Below are 25,850 nucleotides of genomic sequence, written 5' to 3' on the forward strand. Positions count from 1 at the left end.
AAAAGGGCAAAAAACATTTTTTTTTTTTTTTTTTGAGATGGAGTCTCGCTCTGTCGCCCAGGCTGGAGTGCAGTGGCCGGATCTCAGCTCACTGCAAGCTCCGCCTCCTGGGTTGACGCCATTCTCCTGCCTCAGCCTCCCGAGTAGCTAGGACTACAGGAGCCCGCCACCTCACCCAGCTAGTTTTTTTGTATTTTTTTTTTAGTAGAGATGGGGTTTCACCATGTTCACCAGGATGGTCTTGATCTCCTGACCTCGTGATCCGCCCGTCTCGGCCTCCCAAAGTGCTGAGATTACAGGCTTCAGCCATCGCGCCCGGCCAAAACATTTTTATATACAATGTTCTTTCCTGGCATTCAGATAAATACTAACTAATAAATAGCACTAACATTATAACCTCTGGCTAAGCAAGTTGTTTGATCACCTATATAAGAAGTTTGTTTTTTTTTTTTGAGATGAAGTTTCGCTCTTATCACCGAGGCTGAAGTGCAATGGCACGACCTCAGCTCACTGCACTCTCCGCCTCCCAGGTTCAAGCGATTCTCCTGCCTCAGCCTCTGGAGTAGCTGGGATTACTGGCACACACCACCATGAGCGGCTAATTTTTTGTATTTTTAGTAGAGACTGGGTTTCACCGTGTTGACCAGGCTGGTCTCGAACTCCTGACCTCAGGTGATCTCCTGCCTCAACCTCCCAAAGTGCTTGGATTACAAGTGTGAGCCACGGTGCCCAGCAGGAGTTTTTTGTTTTTCTTTTTGAGACAGAGTCTCGCTCTGTCACCCATGCTGGAGTGCAGTGGCACGATCTCGGCTCACTGCAACCTCTGCCTCCTGGGTTCAAGCGATTCTCCTGCCTCAGCCTCTTGAACAGCTGGGACCACAGGCATGCACCACCACGCCCAGCCAATTTTTTTTTTTTTTTTTTTTTTTTTTTTTTTTTGAGACGGAGTCTTGCTCTGTCACCCAGGCTGGAGTGCAGTGGCCGGATCTCAGCTCACTGCAAGCTCCGCCTCCCGGGTTTACGCCATTCTCCTGCCTCAGCCTCCCGAGTAGCTGGGACTACAGGCGCCCGCCACCTCGCCCAGCTATTTTTTTTGTATTTTTTAGTAGAGACGGGGTTTCACCGTGTTAGCCGGGATCGTCTCTCGATCTCCTGACCTCGTGATCCGCCCGTCTCGGCCTCCCAAAGTGCTGGGATTACAGGCTTGAGCCACCGCGCCCGGCAAGCCCAGCCAATTTTTTTGTATTTTTAGTAGAGACAATGTTTCACCATGCTGGCCAGGCTGATCCCGAACTCCTGACCTCCTGATCCGCCCACCTTGGCCTCCCAAAGTGCTGGGATTACAGGCGTGAGCCACTGCGCCCAGCCTAGCAGGAGTATATTTTTAAAAATCATTTTCAGCTAGGAATAAGTCAACAAATAAAAGGTGATTCTAATAGTTGTTGACAGTGGTATCAAAAGGATTTTATAAGGCAAAGGATCTTTTATAATTGCCAGTACAATAAACCTAACTTCAAGTTTAAAAATCCAGTTGCATCCTTCTTAGGAATGTAGATAGAGTAGTATTCAACATAAATTTTTTATTACTAACAATAAGATTGACATTACTGAGTGGCTACTCTGTGCCAGACATTATTGTATGCACTTAACCTATATTAACATGTAATCCTTTTAACAATCCTATCAGGCTGTTATGGATGGGGAAACTGAGGAACAAAGAGGTTAAGTAGTTTGCGCAAAGTAACATAGCTGAAGAGTGGCAGAATAAGAATTCAAAGCAAACAATCTAACTCTAAAGTCTGTGACATTTAACCACTATAGAAAATGAAAAATCAATAAGCAAGAAAGGTATTTGAAGAACATCAGAACTGTTGTGGAGTTACTTTCCAGGAATAAAACATATCATTTGCTTAAACATTTAATCCCACTATAACAGTATCATAGCTCAAAAAAAAAAAAAAAAAAAAAAGAATACACATACCAAAGGCAACTAACATGGTAATAATAAAAAGGTTCAGTCAAGAAGAAGAAAAGAAAGAACTTTCTCCCACAAGACTGCTTAAATGTCTTGTATTGAGTAGTTTTTGAGACCCAAAGTCCTGGATTGTTTTTTTTCCTAACTCTATTCTCTATCTTGCAACTTCATTTAAGAATCTATACAGAAAACTGGTGTAGGGTGGAAGAAAAATTTAAAACACCCTCCCCATCAAGTAAAAGAGCACCCCCCAACACCCAACCTTCCACAAACAGCAGAGGGCAACAAAAGGGACTTCTCAAAATCTCCATCCTTCACAACTCAAGCCTACAGACTGAAGTTCTCCTACCTTCTCAGTGGAAAGGTTGGTCTCATTATCGTGTTTCTTCTGGGTGAAAACAATCGTAAACACAGCGTGGGAACGGCTACTTGTTTCATTCATGTTCGTAGCTGCCACTGTCCTAAATAAACATAAAGGTGACCACGTGACAATGGAATTCTTAGATGAGAGTTGAAATGGACAGCAGGCTCCACATTATAAGCATAACAATCACAAGCAATAGTCTTAAACTTATTCACAGATTGCAAGACTGTCACTTACACAACTGCTCTCAATACTGCCTTATTTGTGAGCCCATCAAGTTCCAAAGGCACCCCATCAGAATCATTTTTCATACTCCAGCTATCCCTTTAGAAACCAATGAAGCATTTAATTTTTATTCTTTATTGGTGCTCATTTATTCCAGAATCAATTACTACCATAGCCACATATATACATGGTAACTAACATTTTACCATGACTTGATGAAAACCTAAGAGTAAACTTAACCAGAGCTCTAACATGTTTCAGCAATGCACTGTTTAGATGGAAGAAAGACACTTAACCCAACACGCTGAAGCCCTCACTGTTACAACACAGTCAAAGGATCAGAGGACTCTACAATAAAAGCAACTTTCATAGCTATAAATGTGGCTTCAAACACTTAACTGGGAAAAAAGGACCTCAAAAGGTGCCAAAGACCTCAGTCATTACTCTATTTCCCACCATACCTGGCTTTGTTCCCAGCATCCATGAGGTCAGCAATGTCTGTGTAGGAAGTAACTGCCAACTTGGACAGATCCTCCACATAGGGTCCAAGAAGTGGGTGTTCACGCACACGCAAATTACCCTTGTTTTTTGGATTCAGCAAATCTCGTACTCTCTCACAGTAAATTTCCATGTAGCTCACCTATGAACAAATTAGTAAAGTGAATTAGAGAGAAAAAGAAATCACATACAGAGGCCGGGTGCGGTGGCTCATGCCTGTAATCCCAACACTTTGGGAGGCCAAGGAGGGCGGATCACTTGAGATCACTCGAACTAGGAGTTCGAGACCAGCCTGGCCAACATGGTGAAATCCCGTCTCTACTAAAAATACAAAAAGGAGTCAGGCGTGGTGGCGCATGCCTGTAGTCTCAGCTACTCGGGAGGCTAAGGCAGGAGAAATCACCTGTACCTGGGAGGTGGAGGTTGGAGTGAGCCGAGATCACACCACTGCACTTCAGCCTGGGTGACAGAGTGAGACTCTGTCTTAAAAAAAAAAAAAAAAAGAAAAAGAAAAGAAAAGAAAAAGAAAACAAAAGAAATCACATACAGAACAAAAAATTTTTTTTAACTTTTATTAAAAGTTCTAAAATTAGAGATCAGCAACCTTTACAAAGTTAAATGCCATAACCCTAGGCACTTTTATTCTATTAACAACACACACAGATCATCACACTGCATAGGGTAAAACCAGCCTTCAGACTTTCTCTGTAAGGGAGAGGTAAACAGATTATCTCTGGAATGTAGTGACTGCTAAAAGATATTTGAGTAGCAATTTATCAGTTATCAATGTTTTTTAAAATGTATACTATTGTCAGTAACTGGGATTTGCATTGAGGTTACTCCAAGAACTTGGAAATAAGACTTCTATTAGAGTTAAAACCAAGGAACAATATAAATATTAGAGAGCAGAGAAGACAAAACAGACAGGTGATGCTAATTCTTTAAAGCTCACCAGACTGTTACTATGGACAATGTATCCACCAGAAGAGATGAGGGTTGACCAGCATGAAAGCTGGTGGTGGCAGGACCTATCCAAGATCTGTGAGGGAGAAAGAAGCCTCAGACAACACACTTCATAAATTCTTGTCTCATTGGCAGGACCATTCGATCATGGTGATTAATGCATTAAGCTATCATTTCTTAACCCGGGGCAATTAAACACGTATCTAAGCAACTCCTCTCCCTCTAATTCCATGCACACCAAACAACCAACACGGTTCCAACAGAGAGGTCTGTCCACAGAAAGATAATATATTAAATAGTCTTGCAAATGGCTTGAGTGTTCTAGCCTTAGTAATAGTTATTTCTCATGGGAAAGTTAACAAACCAACAAGTTGGTTTCATAACATCAGTCAAATGAGCTTTACTCAAGTCTTAACTTTTAAGGACAGTCCTTTTCTTGATGAATCTACAAAATCAGATTTCTAAGCAAACAAGGCTCTAAACTAGGGTAAATTCATCACAATAGGCCACATTATGATGCTACCCAGGAAACAGATCCTTCTGTATCATGGAGCTATTCAAGCTTACACTACGGCTCCTGCATTTTTAAACTTTAAATGTCTATGGACACATTTTCAGAGTATCTGGAATGGAACCTTAATTCCATTTCTATTGCCGTTTTCTTTCATTCAGTCTCTAACTGTATTTTTATACTGTATTTTATTTTTATTTTTATATATTTTTTGAGACTGTATCTTACTCTGTCACCCAGGCTAGAGTGCAATGGCTCAAACACGGCTCACTGCAGCCTCGACTTCCTGGGCTTAAGCAATCCTCCTGCCTCAGTCACTGGAGTAACTGGGACTACAGGCACATAACACCACACCTAGCTAATGAAAAAAAAATTTTTTTGCAGAAACATGGTCTCACCGTGTTGCCCAGGCTGGTCTTGAACTCCTGGGCTCAAGCAATCCTCCCATCTCAGCCTCCCAAAGTGCAGGGATTCCAGGCGTGAGCCACCACACCCGGCCTTATTTTGTATTTTAAAATCAATTAAAGGTCGGACGTGTTGGCTCACCCCTGGAATCCCTGCACTTTGGGAGGTCGAGGTGGGCAGATTGCTTGAGCTCAGGAGTTCGAGACCAACCTGGGTAACATGGTAAAACCTCATCTCTACCAAAAATACAAAGAATTAGCCAGGCATGGTAGTGTGTGCCTGTGGTCCCAGCTACTCGGGAGGCTGAGATGGGAGGATCACTCAAGCCCAGGAGGTTGGTGATGCAGTAAGCCGAGATCATGCCACTGCACTCCAGCCTGGGTGACAGTGAGATTCTGTCTCTAAAAATAAATAAAAAATAAAATAAAATAATAAAATCCATTTAAAAAAATTGAGAACTTGGCCAGATGCAGTAGCTCATTCCTGTAATCTCAGCACTTTGGGAGTCACGCACTGTGGCAGATGCTTGTGGTGCAAATAACTCAGGAGGCTGAGGCAGGAAGATCACTGAGCCCAGGAGGTCAAGGCTGCAGTGAGCCCTGTTTGCACCATTGCATTCCAGTCTGGGTAACAGAACAAGACCTTGTCTTAAAAAGAAAAAGAAAAGAAAAAAAAGTCAGGTGCAGCGGCTCACACCTATAATCCCAGCACTTTGGGAGGCCAAGGCAGGCGGATCACGAGGTCAAGAGTTCGAGACCAGCTTGGACAACTGGTGAAATCCTGTGTCTACTAAAAATACAGAAAATTAGCCAGGTGCGCTGGCAGGCGCCTGTAATCCCAGCCTCTCAGGAGCCTGAGGCAGGAGAATTGCTTGAACCTGGGAGGCGGAGGTTGCAGTGAGCAAATACCATGCCACTGTACTCCAGCCTGGGTGAGAGTGAGACTCCGTCTCCAAAAAAAAAAGACAACCCTGAAAGCTAAAGCAATTAATCTATTATGAGAGTAAAATAACAGAACAATAAATATTCTTTCTGACAGGAAGTCATCCTAGAAAGTGAGATGATTCTTCAATCGTTGCTTTGTACTTAAATGTGTACATACAATCCTGAATCCCTGGAATATATTACATCTTTTGGAACACTCGTCCCTTTTCACACAAATGTGAGACAAAGAGAACCCAAATAATCTGGGTAAAAGTTCATGTGCTTCATTCCTTATTCTCTGATATGTGAATCCATCCAAAGCCATCATTTCTTTTACTTCTGCACTAACCACTCCAGATGCGACCTGGCAAATCCAACTCACTGAGGACTGTTCTCTTATAGGCACTAGGCAATTGGTATACATCACTAAATAAAACAGACAAAGAACCCTCCCCCAGTGAGCTTATGCTTCTAGCAAGGGACACTGATCATAAACAACAAACATAAAAAATAAGTAACTGAGAAAGCATGTTAGAACATGATGAGTACGATGGAAAAAAGAAAATAGAACAGGGGAAGAGAGCTCAGGATGTGGGGTAAAGGGCAAGATACAGTATTAAATAAGGTAGTCAAGGTAAGCCTCACTGAGAGTGTGTGATTTAAGCAGACTTGAAGAATGTGATTTAAGCAGACTTGAAGAACGTGAGAAACTTAAGTGAAAATGACATACAAGCGAACAACATTTCAGGCAGGAAGAGAAGTAAATGTAGAGGCCTTGAAGCAGGAATGTTTCTGGAATGTTCTTGAAACAGCAAAAAAGCCAGTATGGGTGAAGCAGAGTAAACAGGGAAGGAAGTAAAAGAGGCAGGTAGAGAGGTCCCGCAAATGTAGCAAGAAACCACAGTGTCAATTAGGAACCTATGCTCCACTCCAAGTTAAGCCTGGGAACTCGAATAAGAAAGAAAAGAGCATCTTCTTTTATTATCTGTAAGCTCAAAAATTCTATCACCTGATTCAAAAAAAGTGTAACTATGGGACAATCAGAAAATTCATTTTAATGAAAATATGCTTAGGGCAGCACATTCTCTTTTTGGTATATGACAGTCACAAGACAGAATTCCTTAGAATTTACACATTTATGCAACACCTTATAAGTGAAGAAAAAACTCCAAAGCAATTAAATGAATTAACTAGGAATGAAATGCTGTAAGCCCACAGAGAATCACAACATATGCCAAAAAGAAAAGAAAAAAAATCTCGAGATTGCTTAAAAGGCAGCCTATTTTTTCAAAACAGACTCATGGTAACAGAACACTTTAATAATTTCAGTTACTATGAAAGTGAATACCAAAAAAGGGTGTGGTGGCGGGTGGGGGGTGAGAGAGAGAGGGAGGGAGAGAGAGAAACAGCAGTTACTTTCTTTTTTTTGAGACAGACTCCAGGCTGGGTGCACTGGCATGATCTTGGCTCACTGCAACCTCTGCCTCACCGAGTTCAAAGGATTCTCCTGCCTCAGCCTCCTGAGTCACTGGGATTACAGGTGTGCACCACCACAGCCAGCTAATTTTTTTGTGTTTTTAGTAGAGACGGAGTTTTGCCAGGTTGGCCACGCTGGTCTCAAACTCCTGGCCTCAAGTGATCCATTCACCTCCCGAAGTGCTGGGATCACAGGTGTGAGCCCCAAAACAGCTTCTTAAAGCACATACAAAACAGAAAGAATATTTATCAAATAAGTAAATGTGTATAAAGTAATTCTATAGACTTCATGAAAGAGCCAGGGTAAACACAGGATGGATAATTACTTTCCAAGTTTTTATTAGCAATTTAAAAAGTAGGAAAGGGGAATATTTGATTATATATATTTAAAACCTATGCCTGTCAAAAACCATTATTAACAATATTAAAGGAGAAGAGTTCCCACAAATGAATCAGAAAAACATTGTGAACCCAATGCATACGAACAAGCATATGCATAATTTACAAGATGTTCAACCACACTAATAATCAAAGAAATTCAAATTTAAGTAAGAGAATACTTACATTATCAAATTAGCAAAGATTAAAAAACTGAAAAATGTTGGCAAGGACACAGTGGGTGCTTACACCCTCCTGATGTGATTGAAAACTGTTACACAGCATTACTTTCCAAAAAGGCATTTGGCAATTCAAATGTATTATTTAAAAACCAAGAAACATACAAAAGATAATAACTGAAAATAAATGCACAGACTTATCAACAAAGATTCAATTGTGGCTGGGCTCAGTGATTCACACTGTAACCCTAGTACTTTCAGAGGTGGAGGAGGCAAGATTGCTTGAGCCCAAGAGTTCAACACCAACCTGGGCAACATAGGGAAACTCCATCTCTACAAAAAAATCAAGTATCCAGGGGTGGTGGTGGCACACACCTGTTGTCCCAACTATTTGAGAAGCTGAGGGGGTAAGATCGCTTGGGCCCAGAAGGTCAAGGCTGCAGTGAGCTGTGATCATGCCACTGCACTCCAGGGCCTGGGCAAGAGTGAGACCCTGTCACCACCAGGCACTCCCCCAAAAAAAGATTAAAGCAGGACACTATTCATTATACCCCAAACCCAGAAATAGCCTAAAAGGACAAAAATGAAGGAACGGTAAAGTGATCTGTACCACAGTCATAATTTGGAGCCATTTAAGTGATGCTTGAGAGAATGGAAAACAAGGGCCTATGGTGTCAACTCACGGCTGTACTCACCTCTACAGAGTAAGACATTTCTTCATTACAGTTGTCATTGATTTTCTCAAAGAGTTCTTCACATAACTAGGGAAGCAGAATGAGAGAGGCATGAATAGCCCAAATGAGAGGAGTATTAAGTTATCCATGCATGCTCAATGAATTAGCCAGACGTCCTTTCTCACTCTGTCTCAAAACATATTATGTCATAAACATCAAGATATGATTAATGCTTAGAATAAAGTCAGTCATGCACCGCATAACCATGATTCGGTCAATGATGGACTGCATATATGAGAGTGATCCCCCTAAGATTATAAGAAAGCTGGAAAATTCCTATCACCTAGTGATATCTTGATGATACTGACCCTGTGTAGGCCTAGGCTAATAAATGTGTATCTTAGTTTTTAACAAAAAAGTTTAAATTTTTTGGCCAGGCGCGGTGGCTCAAGCCTGTAATCCCAGCACTTTGGGAGGCCGAGACGGGAGGATCGCGAGGTCAGGAGATCGAGACCATCCTGGCTAACACGGTGAAACCCTGTCTCTACTAAAAAAATACAAAAAACTAGCCGGGCGAGGTGGCAGGCGCCTGTAGTCCCAGCTACTCGGGAGGCTGAGGTAGGAGAATGGCGCAAACCCGGGAGGCAGAGCTTGCAGTGAGCTGAGATCCGGCCACTGCACTCCAGCCTGGGCGACAGAGCCAGACTCCGTCTCAAAAAAAAAAAAAAAAAAGTTTAAATTTTTTTTCAAAAATTAAAAATTTGGGCTGGGAGTGGTGGCTCATGCCTGTAATCCCAGCACTTCTGGAGGCCAAGGCAGGCAGATCATAAGGTCAGGAGATCGAGAACATCTTGGCCAACATGGTGAAACCCCATCTCTACTAAAAATACAAAAATAGTCCCAGCTATTCTGGAGGCTGAAGCAGGAGAATAGCTTGAACCCTGGAGGCGTAGGTTGCAGTGAGCCAAGATTGTGCTACTACACTTCAGCCTGGGTAAGAAGAGTGAAACTCTGTCTTTAAAAAAAAAAATTTGGCCAGGTGCAGTGGCTCACGCCTATAAATCTCAGCACTTTGGGAGGCCAAGGCAGGCAGATCACTTGAGGCCAAGAGTTCAAGACCAGCCCGGCCAACATTGTGAAACCCCGTCTCTACTAAAAATACAAAAATTAGCCAGACGTGGTGGTACGTGCCTGTAGTCCCAGCTCTCAGGAGGCTGAGGCACAAGAATTGATTGAACCCAGGAAGCGGAGACTGCAGTGAGTGAGACAGCGCCACTGTACTCCAGTCTAGGTGACAAAGCAAGACTCTGTCTCAAGAAAAAAAAAAACTAAAAAATACAAAAAAGCTTATAGAATAAGAATATGAAGAAAGAAAACATTTTTGTACAGCTGTACAATGTGTTTGTGTGTGTGGTTTTTGTTTTTTTTTTTTTTTTTTTTGAGACGGAGTTTCACTCTTGCTGACCATGCTAAAGTATAATGGCGCGATCTCGGCTCACTGCAACCTCCGTTTCCTGGGTTCAAGCAATTCTCCTGCCTCAGCCTCCCAAGAAGCTGGGATTACAGGCATGTGCCACCATGCCCGGTTCATTTTTTTGTATTTTTAGTAGACATGGGGTTTCACCATGTTGGTCAGGCTGGTCTCAAACTCCTGACCTCTGGTATCCACCTGCCTTGGCCTCCCAAAGTGATGGGATTACAGGCGTCAGCCACCATGCTGGGCCTGTTTGTGTTTTAAACTAAAGGTTATTATAAAAGGATCAGAAAGTTTAAAAATTTTTAAAGTTTATAAAGTAAAAAGGTTACAGTAATTTAACTAAGGTTAATTTATTATTGAAAGGAAACTGTTTCTAAAACTAAATTTAGTGTAGCCTAAGTGTGCAGCATTTATAAAGTCTACAATAGTGTACAGCAATGTCCTAGGCCTTCACATTCACTCACCACTCACTCACTGACTCACCCAGAGCAACTTCCAGTCCTGCAAGCTCCATTGTAAGAGCACTATGCAGGTGTGCCATTTTAAATCTTTTATATCATGTTTTTACTGTACTTTTCTAGTTTAGATACACAAATACCATTCTATTATAATTGCCTATTCAGTACAGTAACATGCTACACACGTTGACAGCCTCGGAGCAACAGGCTATACAATGTAGTCTAGGTATGCAGTAGTTTATACCTTGTAGGGTTTGTGTAAGTACACTCTATGATGTTTGTACAATGACAAAAGCACCTAACAACTAATGATGCATTTCTCAAAATGTACCCCAACCCTTAAGTGATGCATGACTATAAAAGGAAAATTTTAAATACAATCTTCTCACTTAATCTTTTTTTTTCTTAAGTTTTTAGGCCCCGCACAGTGGCTCATGTCTGTAATCCCAGCACTTCCAGAAGTCAAGGTAGGCAGATCATCCTGAGCCCAGGAGTTTGAGACCAGCCTGCACAACATGGTGAGACCCTGTCTCTACAAAAAAATTTTAAAGGCTGGGCATGGTGGCTCATGCCTGTGATCCCTGCACTTTGGGAGGCCGAGGCGGGCAGACTGCCTGAGGTCAGGAGATTCAGACCAGCCTGACCAACATGGTGAAACCCCGTCTCTACTAAAAATGGCTGGGCATGGTGGCAGGCACCTATTGTCCCAGCTACTCGGGAGGCTGAGGCAGGAGAATCGCTTGAACCCAGGAGGCAGAGGTTGCAGTAAGCCAAGATGGAGCCACTGCACTCCAGCCTGGGCAACAGAGCGAGACTCTGTCTCAAAAAAAAATTTTTTTTTAATTAAAAAATTAGCTAGGTGTGGTGGCACATTGCTGTAGTCCCAGCTACTCTGGAGGCTAAGGCAGGAGGATCACTTGAGCCTGGGAGGTCAAGGCCTCAGTGAGCCATGATCACACCACCACACTCCAGCATGAGCAACAGAGTGAGACCCCGTCTCAAATAAATAAGTAAATAATGAAGTTCTTTTTAAATACTTATGTCTTTCACCATTAAATCCTAAGTGAAAAAAATAATGAAAATAAAAATAAATAAATATCTATGTCAGAACTCTTCTTCATTCCCAAACAATAAAGGATCAAATCCAGTAATATTAACTGCTCTAAAAAAAAAGAGGGAGAATCTCAGAGTGTTTGACGTTTAAAGTAATACTATTAAATTAGGAAAATAAAATGAAAGTATCTCCGAATAAGGCCATCAAAAAAACAAAAAATAATCACATTCTTCAGAGGTGATGGAATTTGGAAAAAAATCAGATCAACAATATTCCCCAGGGATCTCCAGGACTTAGAACAGAGCTTTAACAAGCTGGTAACACTTTTCAAATGATAAAATAATATGGCATTGGATATATGGCAAAATCATTACAAAACACTGACTTTCCCACCTTTAATGACAGACATGTGTACATGTCAATCCTTCCCATTCAACTGTAAGCTCTTCTGAGGGAAAATAATGGGTTGTTCATCTTTGTGCCTGACATAAAATAATCCCCGAATAAATGTTCGTCAAATAAAAATAACTGTTAAAGCAATTTAAGACTAACAGTAATAATGAAGAGAAAATTTGTGTTTTGTTTTGTTTTTCACCTGTGGAATGATGCCAGCCTGGCTTTCTTCTTGTTTACCCATCATTGTATAAGATTTTCCAGCACCAGTCTGCCCATAGGCAAATATACAGACATTATATCCCTCAAAGGCGTGTAAGAGCATTTCCTTGCCAATGTCATTGTACACACGGTTTTGAGATGCAAAACAGGGATCTTCGGGCTGTAAAGAGTAAAAGGAGAAATAAATGACCTTTTATTCGTATTTCTTCCTATACTTACTTGATTGCTTCCATAATAAACAAAAGCGTCTGGAATCAGAACAGTCACCTAAAATTCACTACACATTTTTTAAGCCCCCTATACACAAGTTTACTTTTCTCATTAAATACACGTGCACGCACACACACACACACACTCACAAACACATGCACTATCACAGTCATCCAGGTCAGTCATACATAAAAATAGCTATATAAAATTATCTGGCATGATTACATTTCGTTTTCTATAACCTTAAAAGTATCACTCATTCACAGAGCCAAGATTTTCTTAAGTGGAAAATGACAATAAATTGTCATTGGTCAAAGTCCACATATAAAAATACTTCTTTGAACTCATTCCAGCTACTGGGCTGTTTCTCAATAAACATAGCTTTCAGGAAACAGCGTTTCCAATCCCCTTCTCAGTCCCTTCCCTTGACAATTAGGCTTTGTCAATAGTTTATTGACATCTATTCCCCAGGGCCGGGCACAAGTGGCTCATGCCTGTAATCCTATCACTCTGGGAGGCCAAGGTGGGCAGATCACTTGAGGACAGGAGTTCGAGACCAGCCTGGCCAACATGGCGAAACTCCATCTCTACTAAAAATTCAAAAAATTAGCCAGGTGTGGTGGCACCCGCCTGTAATCCCAGCTACTCAGGAGGCCAAAGCAGGAGAACTGCTTGAACCCGGGAGATGTAGGTTGCAGTGAGCTGAGATCACGCCACTGCCCTCCAGCCTAGGCAATGCAGTGAGACTCAGTCTAAAAACAATAAATAAATACAAAACAGGAAAAATAAAACCAAAAACATATAACAAAGTGATGAACGATGCAGAAGTAAACTCTATCAACAATCCCTAAGAAGCAGCAACATTTGGGGTTCCACACTGAGTAAGGGTGCCAGGAAGGGCCCTACTCTGCATTTTCCTAAATATTGGTAATCTTTTGGGGGAATTCCCTTGTGGATCTGCAGCCTCTTTCCTTTTTTTTTTTTTTTTTTGAGACAGAGTCACCTTCCATCACCCAGGCTGGAGTGCAGAGGTGCAATCTCGGCTCACTGCAACCTCCACCTCCTGGGTTCAAGCAATTCACCTGCCTCAGCCTCCCAAGTAGCTGAGATTACAAGCACCCACTACCAAGCCCAACTAATTTTTTTTTTTTTTTTTTGGAATTTTTAGTAGAGGCAGGGTTTCATCTTTCAAAATGTTCAAAACCCGCATTGCTCTACCACAATTTAAAAAAAAAAAATTGGCCAGGCGTGGTGGCTCACGCCTTTAATCCCAACATTTTGGGAGACCAAGACAGGTGGATCAGGAGGTCAGGAGTTCAAGACAAGCCTGGTTAACAACAACAACAAAAAAAACAATTTCTCTGTAGTCATTCCAATCTTGCTGGCCATTTCCTCAAAATTCAACTTAAAATTAACAGTACTCTAAGCAATTTTAATTTGGCATTTCCGGCCAGGCGCAGTGGCTCACACCTGTAATCCCAGCACTTTGGGAGGCAGACACGGGCGGATCACTTAAGGTCAGAAGCTCGAGACCAGCCTGGCCAAAATGGTCAAACCCTGTCTCTACTAAAAATACAAAAATTAGCTGGGCGTAGTGCTGTGCGCCTGTAATCCCAGCTACTCGGGAGGCTGAGGCGGCAGAATCACTTGAACCTGGGAGGCGGAGGTTGCAGTGAGCTGAGATGGCTCCACTGTACTCCAGCCTGGGCGACAGAGTGAAATTCCGTCTCAAAAGAAAAATAATAATAATTATTATTATTATTATTTGGCATTTCCTAAGATCAATGGGCAATAATGTTGGTAATGAGGATCCTAAGATACTGATAAATAAATCTTTGAGAAATGTCTAAATCAGTATAAATTTAGTGTACATGCAGTATAAATTTGGTGTAAACTAAATACATTCTATATGTATATATGTGTATATATTTATGTATAAATGTGTGCATAAACTTTCCATCAACCCAAATACTTTATGAATGAAAATACTATATCACTATATCAAAGAATGAACTCATGCTAGACAACACTTAAGAAGCAAAACTTGGAACTGCTCAGCTAAGAGGAAAGGCAAATTGGCAAGGAAAGAGGAAAGGAGGCAGGAGCTGGAAGCACTGTGGCATGAGGGTACTCACCGAGGTATGAGACCAGTAGGAATAGTCGAAGCTGAAGGACTTTGGAGCTTCCTTTGGATTCTTTGGGTTAATAATACCTAGAAGATAAAAACGTTTCATTGTATAAGTCACTCAATTACTAGTTCTTTAGTTAAACATGTTATTCTGCGTGTTCAAAACATCCCAATCAGTAAATTCATACCACTAAATCTGAATAGGGCAACCAAAAATTAATAGGCTTGGCTCAGTGACTCATGCCTGTAATCTCAGCATTTTGGGAGTCCGAGTCGTGCGGATCACTAGAAGTCAGGAGTTCAAGACCACCCTGGGCAATATGGTGAAACCCTGTCTCTACAAAAAAAATACCAAAAAAAAAAAAAAAAACCAACTAGCTGAGCATGGTGGCACACACCTGCAGTCCCAGCTACTTAAGAAGCTGAGGTGGGAGGATGGCTTGAGCCTGGAGGTTTGAGGATGTAGCTAGCTGTTATCAAGCCACTGCACTCCAGCCTATTTTGAGACCCCGTCTCAAAAAAAGGAATGAATGAATGAAAATAATCATAGTTTTAAGAGGTAATTTATACATGGAACTTGAAAAACCAGAACAACAGCATTGACTGCGTGTTACCAGTATTCAGAACAGACCCTGCTATAAAGTAGATGCTCAGTAAATATTCTGTGACAATGTTTATCCTCCTGAGGTAAGTTAGCAGCCAAAATTTGGAAATGAACCACATTTCTATTCTTTTCTTTCTGAAGACAGAATCTTGCGCTATTCCCCAGGCTGGAGTGCAGTGGTGCAATCTCAGCTCGCTGCAACCTCCACCTCCCGGGTTCAAGAAATTATTCTGCCTCAGCCTCCCAAGTAGCTGGGATTACTGGCACCCACCACTACAACCGGCTAATTTTTGTATTTCTAGTAGAGACAGGATTTCACCATGTTGGCCAGGCTGGTCTCGAACTCCTGATCTCAGGTGATCTGCATGTCTCGGCCTCCCTAAGTGCTGGGATTATAGGCATGAGCCACCGCACCTGGCCCACATTACTATTTTAAGGCACCTGTTAAGCCTTGAAATATTGGAACACATCAGAAATGGGGCTGGGCGCGGTGGCTCACGCCTGTAATCCCAGCATTTTGGGAGGCCAAGGCAGGTGGATCACTTGAGGTCAGGAGTTCGAGACTGGCCTGGCAAACATGGTGAAATCCTCTCTACCAAAAATACAAAAATTATCCAGGAATAGTGGTGTGTGCCTATAATCCCAGCTACTGGGGAGGCTGAGGCAGGAGAACCACTTGAACCCAGGAGGCAGAGGTTGCAGCAGAGGTTGCAGTGAGCTGATATCAATGTACTGCACTCCAGCCTGGGTGACAGAGTAAGACTTTATCTCAAGAAAAAAAAGAGAAATGAAAATTAGAAAAGTATTGAATGAGTCCAACTACTATTTGAAAGAAGCTTTTTTTTTTTTGAGACGGAGTCTCGCTCTGTCGCCCACGCTGAAGGGCAGTGGCACAATCTCGGCTCACTGCAAGCTCCGCCTCCCGGGTTCACGCCATTATCCTGCCTCAGCCTCCCGAGTGGCTGGGACTACAGGCGCCCACCACCACGCCCGGCTAATTTCTTTGTATTTTTAGTAAAGACGGGGTTTCACCGTGTTAGCCAGGATGGTCTCCATCTCCTGACCTCGTGATCCGCCCACCTTGGCCTCCCAAAGTGCCGGGATAACAGGTGTGAGCCGCCACGCCTGGCCATGAAAGCTCTTTTTAAAGATCTTACTATGTACTTCAGAAAAGCATTTGGTAATGAAGCATTTATTACAAATATAGTGTTATTTCTGAAATCTAAGGTTGATAAGTATGTAAATGATTAGAGTGTGTGTATGTATGTAATGTAGTATATAGTGGATCACAGACTAAGTCACTTTGGAGTGTAATTAACTGCGTATTACCAGTATTCAGAACAGACCCTTAGTAGATGCTCAGTAAATATTCCGTGATAATGTTTATCCATCCTAGGTAAGTTAGCAGCCAAAATTTGGAAATGAACCACATTACAGCAAAATTACTTTTTTGACTGAAATGCATGAAATCTCACCACCTACATTAAAAGTGATTTCTCGTGTCATTAATCCAGTCACACTACATTTCAGGGACTGACTATGAATGCTAAAGCTTAATCTTTCTCCCTCACTCATATACACAAAGCTTTAGTTCCTCAGATTTCACATGAAACAGAATCTTTATGGCATGTGGTCATGAAATCTCCTCAAAGACTGGACATCTCAACCAATCCACTCTTTTGAGGGAAGGCCACATCCCAGGCTATTAGTGAGATCAGGATTAAAAAATAAATCTGTCTCAGACAGCTGTTGCTCAGTACACAAATAGCAACAGTTGCTACGATGCTCTTGCTGGATTCCACTGGGCATAGCCACGCATTTATGTTCCAACCTCAAATGCTGACAGAGTATTAATAAAGCTCACACTGTACATAATCATGTGACAAGGAGACATGGTTCTAGAAAGAACATCTCTCCACATGCAAATGGTAATCCAAGCAAAGAAGTGTACTTCTAACCAAAGAGGTATTAAATACAAGATTTAAAAACCAGCTAACATTCACAGAACACTTACTCTGAGCCATAAGTACTTTATGTCTAGTAACTTTTTTTTTTTCTGAGACAGGGTCTCACTCTGTGGCCCAGACTGGAGTACAGTGGTACAATCACAACTCACTACAGACTCAACCTCCTGGGCTCAAGTGATATTCTGTGTCCCATACAGCCTCTGGAGTAGATAGGACCACAGGTTCATGCCACTACACCCGGCTAATTGTTTTTATTTTTTGTAGAGATGGGAGTCTCACTATGCTGCCCAGGCTGGTCTCGAACTCCTGGGCTCAAGCCACCCTCATGCCTTAGCTTCCCAAAGTGCTGGGATTACAGGTATGAGCCATCACACCAGACCTACTAACCTATTTGATGCTCCCAAGCACTCAATGAGGTAGATGTTTCATTACCCCCATTTTACAGATAAATAAACCATCATAGAGAGGTTAAATAAGTTATTCATGGCTCCAGAGCTAGCTAGTGGCAGATTCAGGATGCAATTTTGGAGAGTTTGGCTCCAGAGTTCACACTCTTAGCCAAGACACCATCATTTAAATGCTTATTCCCTACATGCAGCATTGCCAAGGCTAAAGGCAGGAAGGCATTTTCATGGAAATACATGTGCACACGTACATGTACGTGGCCACCCCGCTAAAATCATACTATAGGCATTGTTTAAAACTCTCTTTAAGGGCCGGGCACAGTGGCTCATACCTGTAATCCCAGCAGTTTGGGAGGCTGAGGTGGGCAGATCACCTGAGGTCAGGAGTTGCAGACCAGCCTGGCCAACATGGTGAAACTCCATCTCTGCTAAAAATATAAAAAATCATTGAGGCGTGGTAAGGCACGCCTGTAATCCCAGCTACTCGGGAGGCTAAGACAGCAGAATCACTTGAACCCGAGAGGGGGAGGTTGCAGTGAGCCAAGATCACGCCACCATATTCCAGCCTGGGCAAAAAGAGCAAAACTCTATCTCAAAAAAAAAAAACTGTCTTTATGGCCTGGCTCGGTGACTCACACTTATAATCCCAGCACTTTGGGAAGCTCAGGCAGGAGGATCGCTGGAGTACAGGAATTTGAGACCAGCCTGGGCAACATGGTGAAATCTCATCTCCACAAAGAATACAAAGTTAGCTAGGCATGGTGGTGTGTGCCTGTACTCCCAGCTACTCAGGGGGCTTAGGCAGGAAGATCACCTGAGCGCAGGGAGGTCCAGGCTGCAGTTAGCCAAGATAGTGCCACTGCACTCCATCCTGGGTGACAGATTAAGACCCTGTCTCAAGTAACAACAACAAAAGAAAAAACCCACAAAAACAAAAAATTCTCATTTAAAAGTGGAAACTGATGGCTGGGCACGGTGACTCACGCCTGTAATCCTAGCACTTTGGGAGGCCGAGGAGGGTGGATCACTTGAGGTCAGGAGTTTGAGACCAGCCTGGCCAACATGGTGAAACACCATCTCTACAAAAAATACAAAAGTTAGGGAGGCATGGTGGTACGCACATGTAATCCCAGCTACTTGGGAGGCTGAGGCAGGAGAATTGCTTGAACCTGGGAGGCAGAGGTTGCAGTGAGCTAAGATTGCACCGCTGCACTCCAGCCTGGGCAACACAGCAAGATTCCATCTCAAAAATAAATAAAAATAAAAGTGGGAACTAGGAGGACTATAGTTCCTAAAAGATGAATGACCACACAAACTCTACCAAGAAAACGGAAATGAGTGTCATATTGTGTGAGTCAGATTCTAGGTTTCAGTAGCTTAGCAATAAGAACAATGATGAGACAAGGCATGCCCTCTGAGGTAGTCCTCACCGCTCAAAAACATGGTTATAATAAACACTCCTAGCCTCTAGAAAATTTGCTGTCAAAAAACTTTTAGGCCTCTGCACCATAAGACAGGGCCAAAAAATAAATGATAAAGCTTTTTTTTTTTTTTTTTGAGACGGAGTTTTGCTCGTTGCCCAGGCTGGAGTGCAATGGTAGGATCTCGGCTCACTGCAACCTCCGCCTCCTGGGTTCAAGTAACTCTCCTGCCTCAGCCTGCCACGTATCTAGGATTACAGGCATGTACCACCACACCCGGCTAATTTTGTACGTTTAGTAGAGACAGGGTTTCTTTCCTCATGTTGGTCAGGCTGTTCTCAAACTCCTGACCTCAGGTGATCCACCTACCTTGGCCTCCCAAAGTGCTGGGATTACAGGCATGAGCCACCGTGCCCAGCCAATAAAGCTTTTAAGCCATATTTCACTCAGCCTTTTAGCTACCAATTCTACCAAGAATGACTAAAAGGCTACTCAGATTTTATCCTTTTGTTCTCTTCTCCTCAGTAAAAAAAGAAAAAAAAAAAGAAAGAAAAACTACACCAATGAGCTAACTTCCTCAATTCACAGGAAATCCTTTTCCTCTTCCTCAATATTCCTTTCCCCCAGACTTTTGAAGCTTCTGAAGCTAACAGATTTTCCTAACTTACATCTTCAAAACCAAGCTGATTTTATTTTTTATTTTATTTTTTTATTTTTTTTTTGAGACAGTCTAGCTCAGCTGCCCAGGCTGGACTGCAGTGGCACGATCTCGGCTCACTGCAGCCTCTGCCTCCTAGGTTCAAGTGATTCTCCCCTCTCAGCCTCCCGAGTAGTTAGGATACAGGCAGCCACCAACATGCCTGGCTAATTTTTGTATTTTCCTAGAGACGAGGTTTCACCATGTTGACCAGGCTGGTCTTGAAATCCTTACCTCAGATGATCCACCTGCCTCGGCATCCCAAAGTGCTAGGATTACAGATGTGAGCCACTGCACCTGCCCCCAAGCTGCTTTAAAAATAACTGCTTCTATCAACAACAAATTCAATTTTTTCCCCCAGACAGTGTCATGGTGTCAACCAGGCTGGAGTGCAGTGGCTCAACCATGCCTTACTGCAGCCTGCAACTCCTGGGCTCAAGTGAATCTCTCACCTCAGCCTCCCAAGCAGCTGGGCCTACAGGCATGCGCTACCATGCCAAGCCAATTTTAAAATTTTTTTGTAGAGATGGGGCTCTGCCATGTTGCCTGGGCTGGACTGAAACTCTTGGCTCAAGCAATGCTCTTTCCTTGCCCTCCCAAAGTGCTTGAACTACAGACATGAGCTACCATGCCTGGTCTAATATTCTAAACATATGAAAGAACAATTTAAAAATACTGTATTGTATTTACAAAAATTAGCTGGGCGTGGTGGCAGGCGCCTGTAACCCCAGCTACTTGGGAGGCTGAGGCAGGAGAACTGTTTGAATCCAGAAGGCAGAGGTTGCAGTGACCCGAGATTGCGCCACTGCACCCCAGCCTGGGCAAGAGAGCGAGGCTTGGTTTCAAAAAAAAAAAAAAAAAAAAAAAAGTTAAGAAATACTGTATTTAGGTGTTTTTGTGACCTTGGGTATGACTGCACTTCTGTGTCCTCTCTAAAATTGAGGTAATACCTAGTTTACAGAATTAAATGAGTGAAACACTTACACATGTGTTAATTTTTCTTAAATAGGTATTTTACCTTGTTTTAAACTCTCAATATTCAGTAGGTATGATAATATTCCATTTGATCTTTAAACCAAGGTAAAGAAAAACCAAGGTAAGAAAAACTGACTAGGCCCAGGTTCAGTGGCTCATGCCTGTAATCCCAACAATTTAGGAGGCCAAGGTGGGAGGATCATCTGAGTCCACGAGTTTGAGACCATCCTGGGCAACACAGTGAGACCCCATCTCTACAAAAAATAAAAAACAACAAAAAAAGAAAAGTTCACTAATTGATAAACTAAAGCACAATGTAAGGATTCTATTTCTTTTCTCTTTTAGAGACAGGGTCTTGCTCTGTCACCCTAGGCTGGAGTACAGTGGCAAGATCACAGCTCACACAGTCACTGAACTCCTGGGCTCAACTGATCCTCCCACCTCAACCTCCTGAGTAACTGGGACCATACGCATGTGCCAACATGCACAGCTAATTTGTCTATTTTTTTGTAGAGACAGGGTCTCCCTAGGTTGCTCCAGCTGGTCTCAAACTACTGGGCTGAAGTAATTCTCCTGTTTTGGCCTCCCAAAGTGCTAGGATTACAAGTGTGGGCCACCATAGCCAGCCAAGAGCCTGTTTCTTGGCAAGAGTCAAAATACGACACTCAAGACCTTACTTAAATGTGTCCACAAATCTCTGGTGCTCCCCCGACATCATGTATCTTGAAAGTGCTTGGACCACGTCTTACGGATCCTCTACACTTACCAAGGACTCAGATGAATGCTCTCCATGTGTCATGTACAATTCTGACTAAATTCTGTACCAATTTCAAGAGCATAAAAAGAAAAACAGTGTATAGCTGTGCAATATATACATAAAATACTAGTAGATTTTACCAACATTCACAGAAAAAAATAGAGAGAGGATTGTATTACTGAAAGACTGGGCATAATTAACACAGTAGTTCTTGTATCAAGGTCAACTGAGCTAAAATAGTATGTTGGACTTCTAATTTGTTTCACAGAAAGCACGCACATAAAAATGGAATTATAGGCCAGGCACAGTGGCTCACGCCTGTAATCCTAGCACTTTGGGATCACGAGATCAGGAGATCGAGATCATCCTGGCTAACACAGTGAACCCCTTCTCTACTAAAAAATACAAAAAATAGGCCGGGCGCGGTGGCTCAAACCTGTAATCCCAGCACTTTGGGAGGCCGAGGCGGGCGGATCACAAGATCAGGAGATCGAGACCATCCTGGCTAATACAGTGAGCCCCGTCTCTACTAAAAAATACAAAAAAAATTGTATTTTTAATTTTTTAAAATAAAAATTTTTTAAAAATGGAATTATAGTAATTAACAAACACATTCAACATATAAACAATATTTTCACCCACAAGCTGTTACAAATTTAGTACCCACTCCCAGGGTCACATGGAATCAGCATGTAGGCTTTGTCTAGGACAAGTCACCACTTTTCCTAAAAGAATAGACTACAGGAATATTTTTGAGGACTAGAGTCAGAACATAACTCTTTTATAAGTATTATAGACTTCATATTGTTTTACCTCCTGTAATCCACCTTTTCAAGCTGCTTTTCAAGGCCTCTTTTACAGCTTCTGCGCCCGAGGCCTTTTCTTCAATCTAGGTTGCTCTGGACACACAGCATACTCCCGACCTGGACCCTACAAGCAACTTTCCACAGATGACCTGGGAGCCATCTTTGGCTTTTTTCTTTCATCCTCCACATCTGATATATCCTATCAGTTCTACTTTCCAAATATGGCTTCTCCCCACCACCATCATGACCACCCTGGTTCAACCACCACCTCTCTCACTCGGATGACTGTAATAACTCCTAACTGGAGTATGGCGGCTAAACGGATGGAAGGCATGAGAGGAAGTGCAGAGACCAGATGACAGAACACATCAACCACTGCAACATGTTTGGGAACTTTGCTTTCCATTTGTATAACATAAAGACTCCCATGAGAACTACATCTTTCATCATCAGAAATCCATGAGTCCCAGTATCTAGTGTTGCAGGGGAAGCAAGAGAGAGGGGTCCATTCCTACATCAAAAGCATTATGTCAGCTGAGCACAGTGGCTCACACTTGTAATCCCAGCACTTTGGGAGGCTGAGGTAGGAGGATCACTTGAGCCCAGGAGTTTGAGACCAGCCTGGGCAACATAGTGAGATCTTATCTCTACTAAAAACACAAAAAAATTAGGCAAGCATGGTAGCATGCACCTGCAGTCCCAGTTATTGAGGAAGCTGAGGCAGAAAGATCACTTGCACCCAAGAAGTTGAAGCTACAGTGAGCCGATACTGCACCACCACACTCCATCCAGCCTAGGCAACATAACGAGACCCTGTCTCAACAACAAGAACAACAACAACAAAATTGACCCAATATTCAATGATCAAAAGGTAAAGTGACCTAAAAAATACTTCTAGAAGACATTTTCAAAGATTTTACCAATGAAGTAGAATGCTGTAGAGCAGGGGTCCCCACCCCTGGGCCACAGAACGGTACTGTCCATGGCCTATTAGGAACCAGGCCACACAGCAGGAGGTGAGCAGCAGGTGAGCAGCTGTCAGATAAGTGGCGGCATCAGATTCTCATACCAGCACGAATCCTATTGTGAACTGCGCATGTGAGGGATCTAGGTTGCCCGCTCCTTATGAGAATCTAATGCCTGATGATCTGAGATGGAACGGTTTCATCCCGAAACCATATGCCCCCACCCCTATCTGTAGAAAAATTGTCTTCCACAAAACCAGTCCCTGGTGCCAAAAACGTTGGGGACCACTGCTGTAGAGGCTTTAATGTGGTCCCACTCTAAGTATCTACTGTCACCCTAGGTCCATCTTTATAAGCGTGAATAAACTCTGTAAGCCTTAATTTCTAATTTTCTTATCCGTAATATTGGCATAATAATAATAGTGCCTAACTATACAGAACTGTCATTAATTCTCACATTTTGGCTCAGGGTCTAGCATAAAGTAAATGTTCAAAATACTCTTTCATTTAACAAATACTTGCATGTCTACCATGGCCCAGACCTATAAATACCTAGTGAAAACAAGTCCGTGCCCACATGGAGCTTATATTCTAATAATGGCATCAGACAATTAACTAATAGAAATAGCATAATGTTGGAAAGAAAAATAAAGCCGGGTTAGGAGATAAAAGATGACAGTGTAAGTGGTAGAGGGGGCTATTTTATTTAAAAGCAAGCAAGCTGCCACCTCTGAGGAGATATTTGAGCAGGAACCTGAATGAAGTTTAAGGAACAACAAGACCAGCAGTGTAGCCAGGTGGGCAAACAATGATCAAATGTGAAATCAGACAGCCAGCCAGAGGCCAAATTCTGTGAGGCTGTGTGGCCACAGTGAGGATTTTCAGTTTTATTCTAAAAGTGATAAGGACTGGGCGCAGTGGTTCACACCTGTAATCCCAGCACTTTCGGAGGCCTAAGCGGACATATTGCTTGAGCTCAGGAGTTCGATACCAGCCTGGCCAACACAGCAAAACCCTGTCTCTACTAAAAATACAAAAATTAGCTGGGCGTGGTCGCACACACCTGTAGTCCCAGCTATTCGGGAGGCTGAGGCATGAGAATCGCTTGAACCTGGGAGGCAGAGGCTGCAAGTGAGCCAAGATCGTGCCACTGCACTCCAGCCTGGGCGACACAGCAAGACTCTGACTCCAAAAAAAAAAATTACAATTACAATTAATTAAAATAAATGTGACAGGAACCAGTGAAGAATTTTAAGCAGAGGAGTGACATGATCTGATAGTAAGGGGATGACATAATCTGACATATATATATATATATATATATATATTTTTTTTTTAGACGAAGTCTCACTCTGTTGCCCAGCAAGCTAGAGTGCAGTAGCACGATCTCAGCTCACTGCAAACTCCGCCTTCCAGGTTCAAGCAATCCTCCTGCCTCAGCCTCCTGAGTAGCTGGGACTACAAGCATGCACCACCATGCCTGGCTAATTTTTGTATTTTTAGTAGAGATGGGGTTTCACCATGTTGGCCAGGCTGGTCTCGAACTCTTGACCTCATGATCCGCCACCTCAGCCTCCCAAAGTGCTGGGATTACAGGCCTGAGCCACTGCACCAAGTCCTGATGTATACTTCTAAAACATGACTGGCTACTTCATGGGAACAAGGGCAAAAGCAGAGAGACAGGAGGCTATTGCAGTACTGATCTGGACTAGGATAGAAATAGCAAAAAGTAACTGATTCAAGATATACTGTGAAGGCAAAGATGGCAAGACTTACTAATTGATGTATGCAGCCTATGAGAAAAACAGAAAAGGTAAGAACGACTCCAATATTTTTGGTCTGGGCAACTAAAAGAATTGATAAAAATAAAGGAGGGGCCACTTTGGGTGGTCAGGAAGGGAAACAACAATAGTTCTGTTTAGGACATGTTGAGTTTGAGATGCTTCTGTGGCCTTCAAGTAGAATTCAGTTGGCAGCTAGGTAGAGAAGTCTGTACTTCTAGAGAGAGGTCCAGGCTACAGAAGTGAATCTGGGAGTTATCATCATCTCAATGACATTTAAGCCCCAAGAACTAGAAGAAATCATCTAGGGGGTCTCTCTTTTCTGGAGAGAGAGATCTGAGGACAAAAGCCTGGTAGACTTTTAAACTAAGGAGGTAAATAACCAGCCTGGGAGGAAGGCAGGCAATTAGGAGAGTATGGGGTACTAAGAGCCCAGAAAATGAACTGTTTGAAGTAGGCAGTCACGCTATGTTCCCTACCATTATTACAATGATTATCATCATAACCACTTACAGGACTCTCTAGAAGAATGAGTTCAGACTGTCTCCTGATTTCCCCAATAACTTGCTCTACTCACTCTCACCTCTGGGCCTTGCCTCTAGGTTATCATTCAAATCCCATCTGGTCTCAAGGCTGTTTTCCTAAATCCTCCTTCATAAATCTGAAAGGCAGCTTTAACATCTAAGACCTGAATGTATCTTTTCCCAAGTCCAAAGGAAAGATGATCCTTCCTTTATCCTCTCCATACAACTTTTATACCGTTTCCCTTTTGTCTTCAGGTTTTTTTATTCCTAATGGTGTAGCCAATACAAACCTCAGGAGATCTGGAGAAGGGCAGGACACTATAATTTCCACAAAGGCTGACTTGAACAAGATACTTTTATCCAAGATAAACGTAAATGCCTTCAAAATGACTATCACAAAATGTTTCAAAGGTCTTAGTTTACTGATGACCACAAC

General features: G+C 42.5%; 1 protein-coding gene and 1 long non-coding RNA gene across 27 annotated transcripts in view; both read right to left on the reverse strand.

The window, feature by feature from the left end:
- Positions 1 to 25,850, reverse strand: part of KIF1B (kinesin family member 1B) — a 176,983-nt gene that overhangs the window by 116,226 nt on the left and 34,907 nt on the right. For all 26 annotated transcript variants that reach the window (XM_015150167.3, XM_015150026.3, XM_077974444.1 and 23 more), the window contains exons 3-7: positions 14,521 to 14,597; positions 12,156 to 12,335; positions 8,593 to 8,658; positions 3,026 to 3,204; positions 2,325 to 2,436 (exon numbers count right to left, since the gene is read on the reverse strand). In XM_015150167.3, the coding sequence (XP_015005653.1) occupies positions 2,325 to 2,436; positions 3,026 to 3,204; positions 8,593 to 8,658; positions 12,156 to 12,335; positions 14,521 to 14,597 (614 nt within the window). The remainder of the gene's footprint in view (positions 1 to 2,324; positions 2,437 to 3,025; positions 3,205 to 8,592; positions 8,659 to 12,155; positions 12,336 to 14,520; positions 14,598 to 25,850) is intronic.
- LOC144336363 (uncharacterized) lies at positions 437 to 1,977 on the reverse strand. The gene is made up of 2 exons (XR_013408088.1): positions 816 to 1,977; positions 437 to 510 (listed from the first exon to the last, which is right to left on the reverse strand). It is a non-coding gene; the product is annotated as an uncharacterized LOC144336363 (long non-coding RNA).

This window comes from Macaca mulatta, chromosome 1 (genome assembly GCF_049350105.2).
Source record: "Macaca mulatta isolate MMU2019108-1 chromosome 1, T2T-MMU8v2.0, whole genome shotgun sequence".
Lineage (NCBI taxonomy): Eukaryota > Metazoa > Chordata > Mammalia > Primates > Cercopithecidae > Macaca > Macaca mulatta.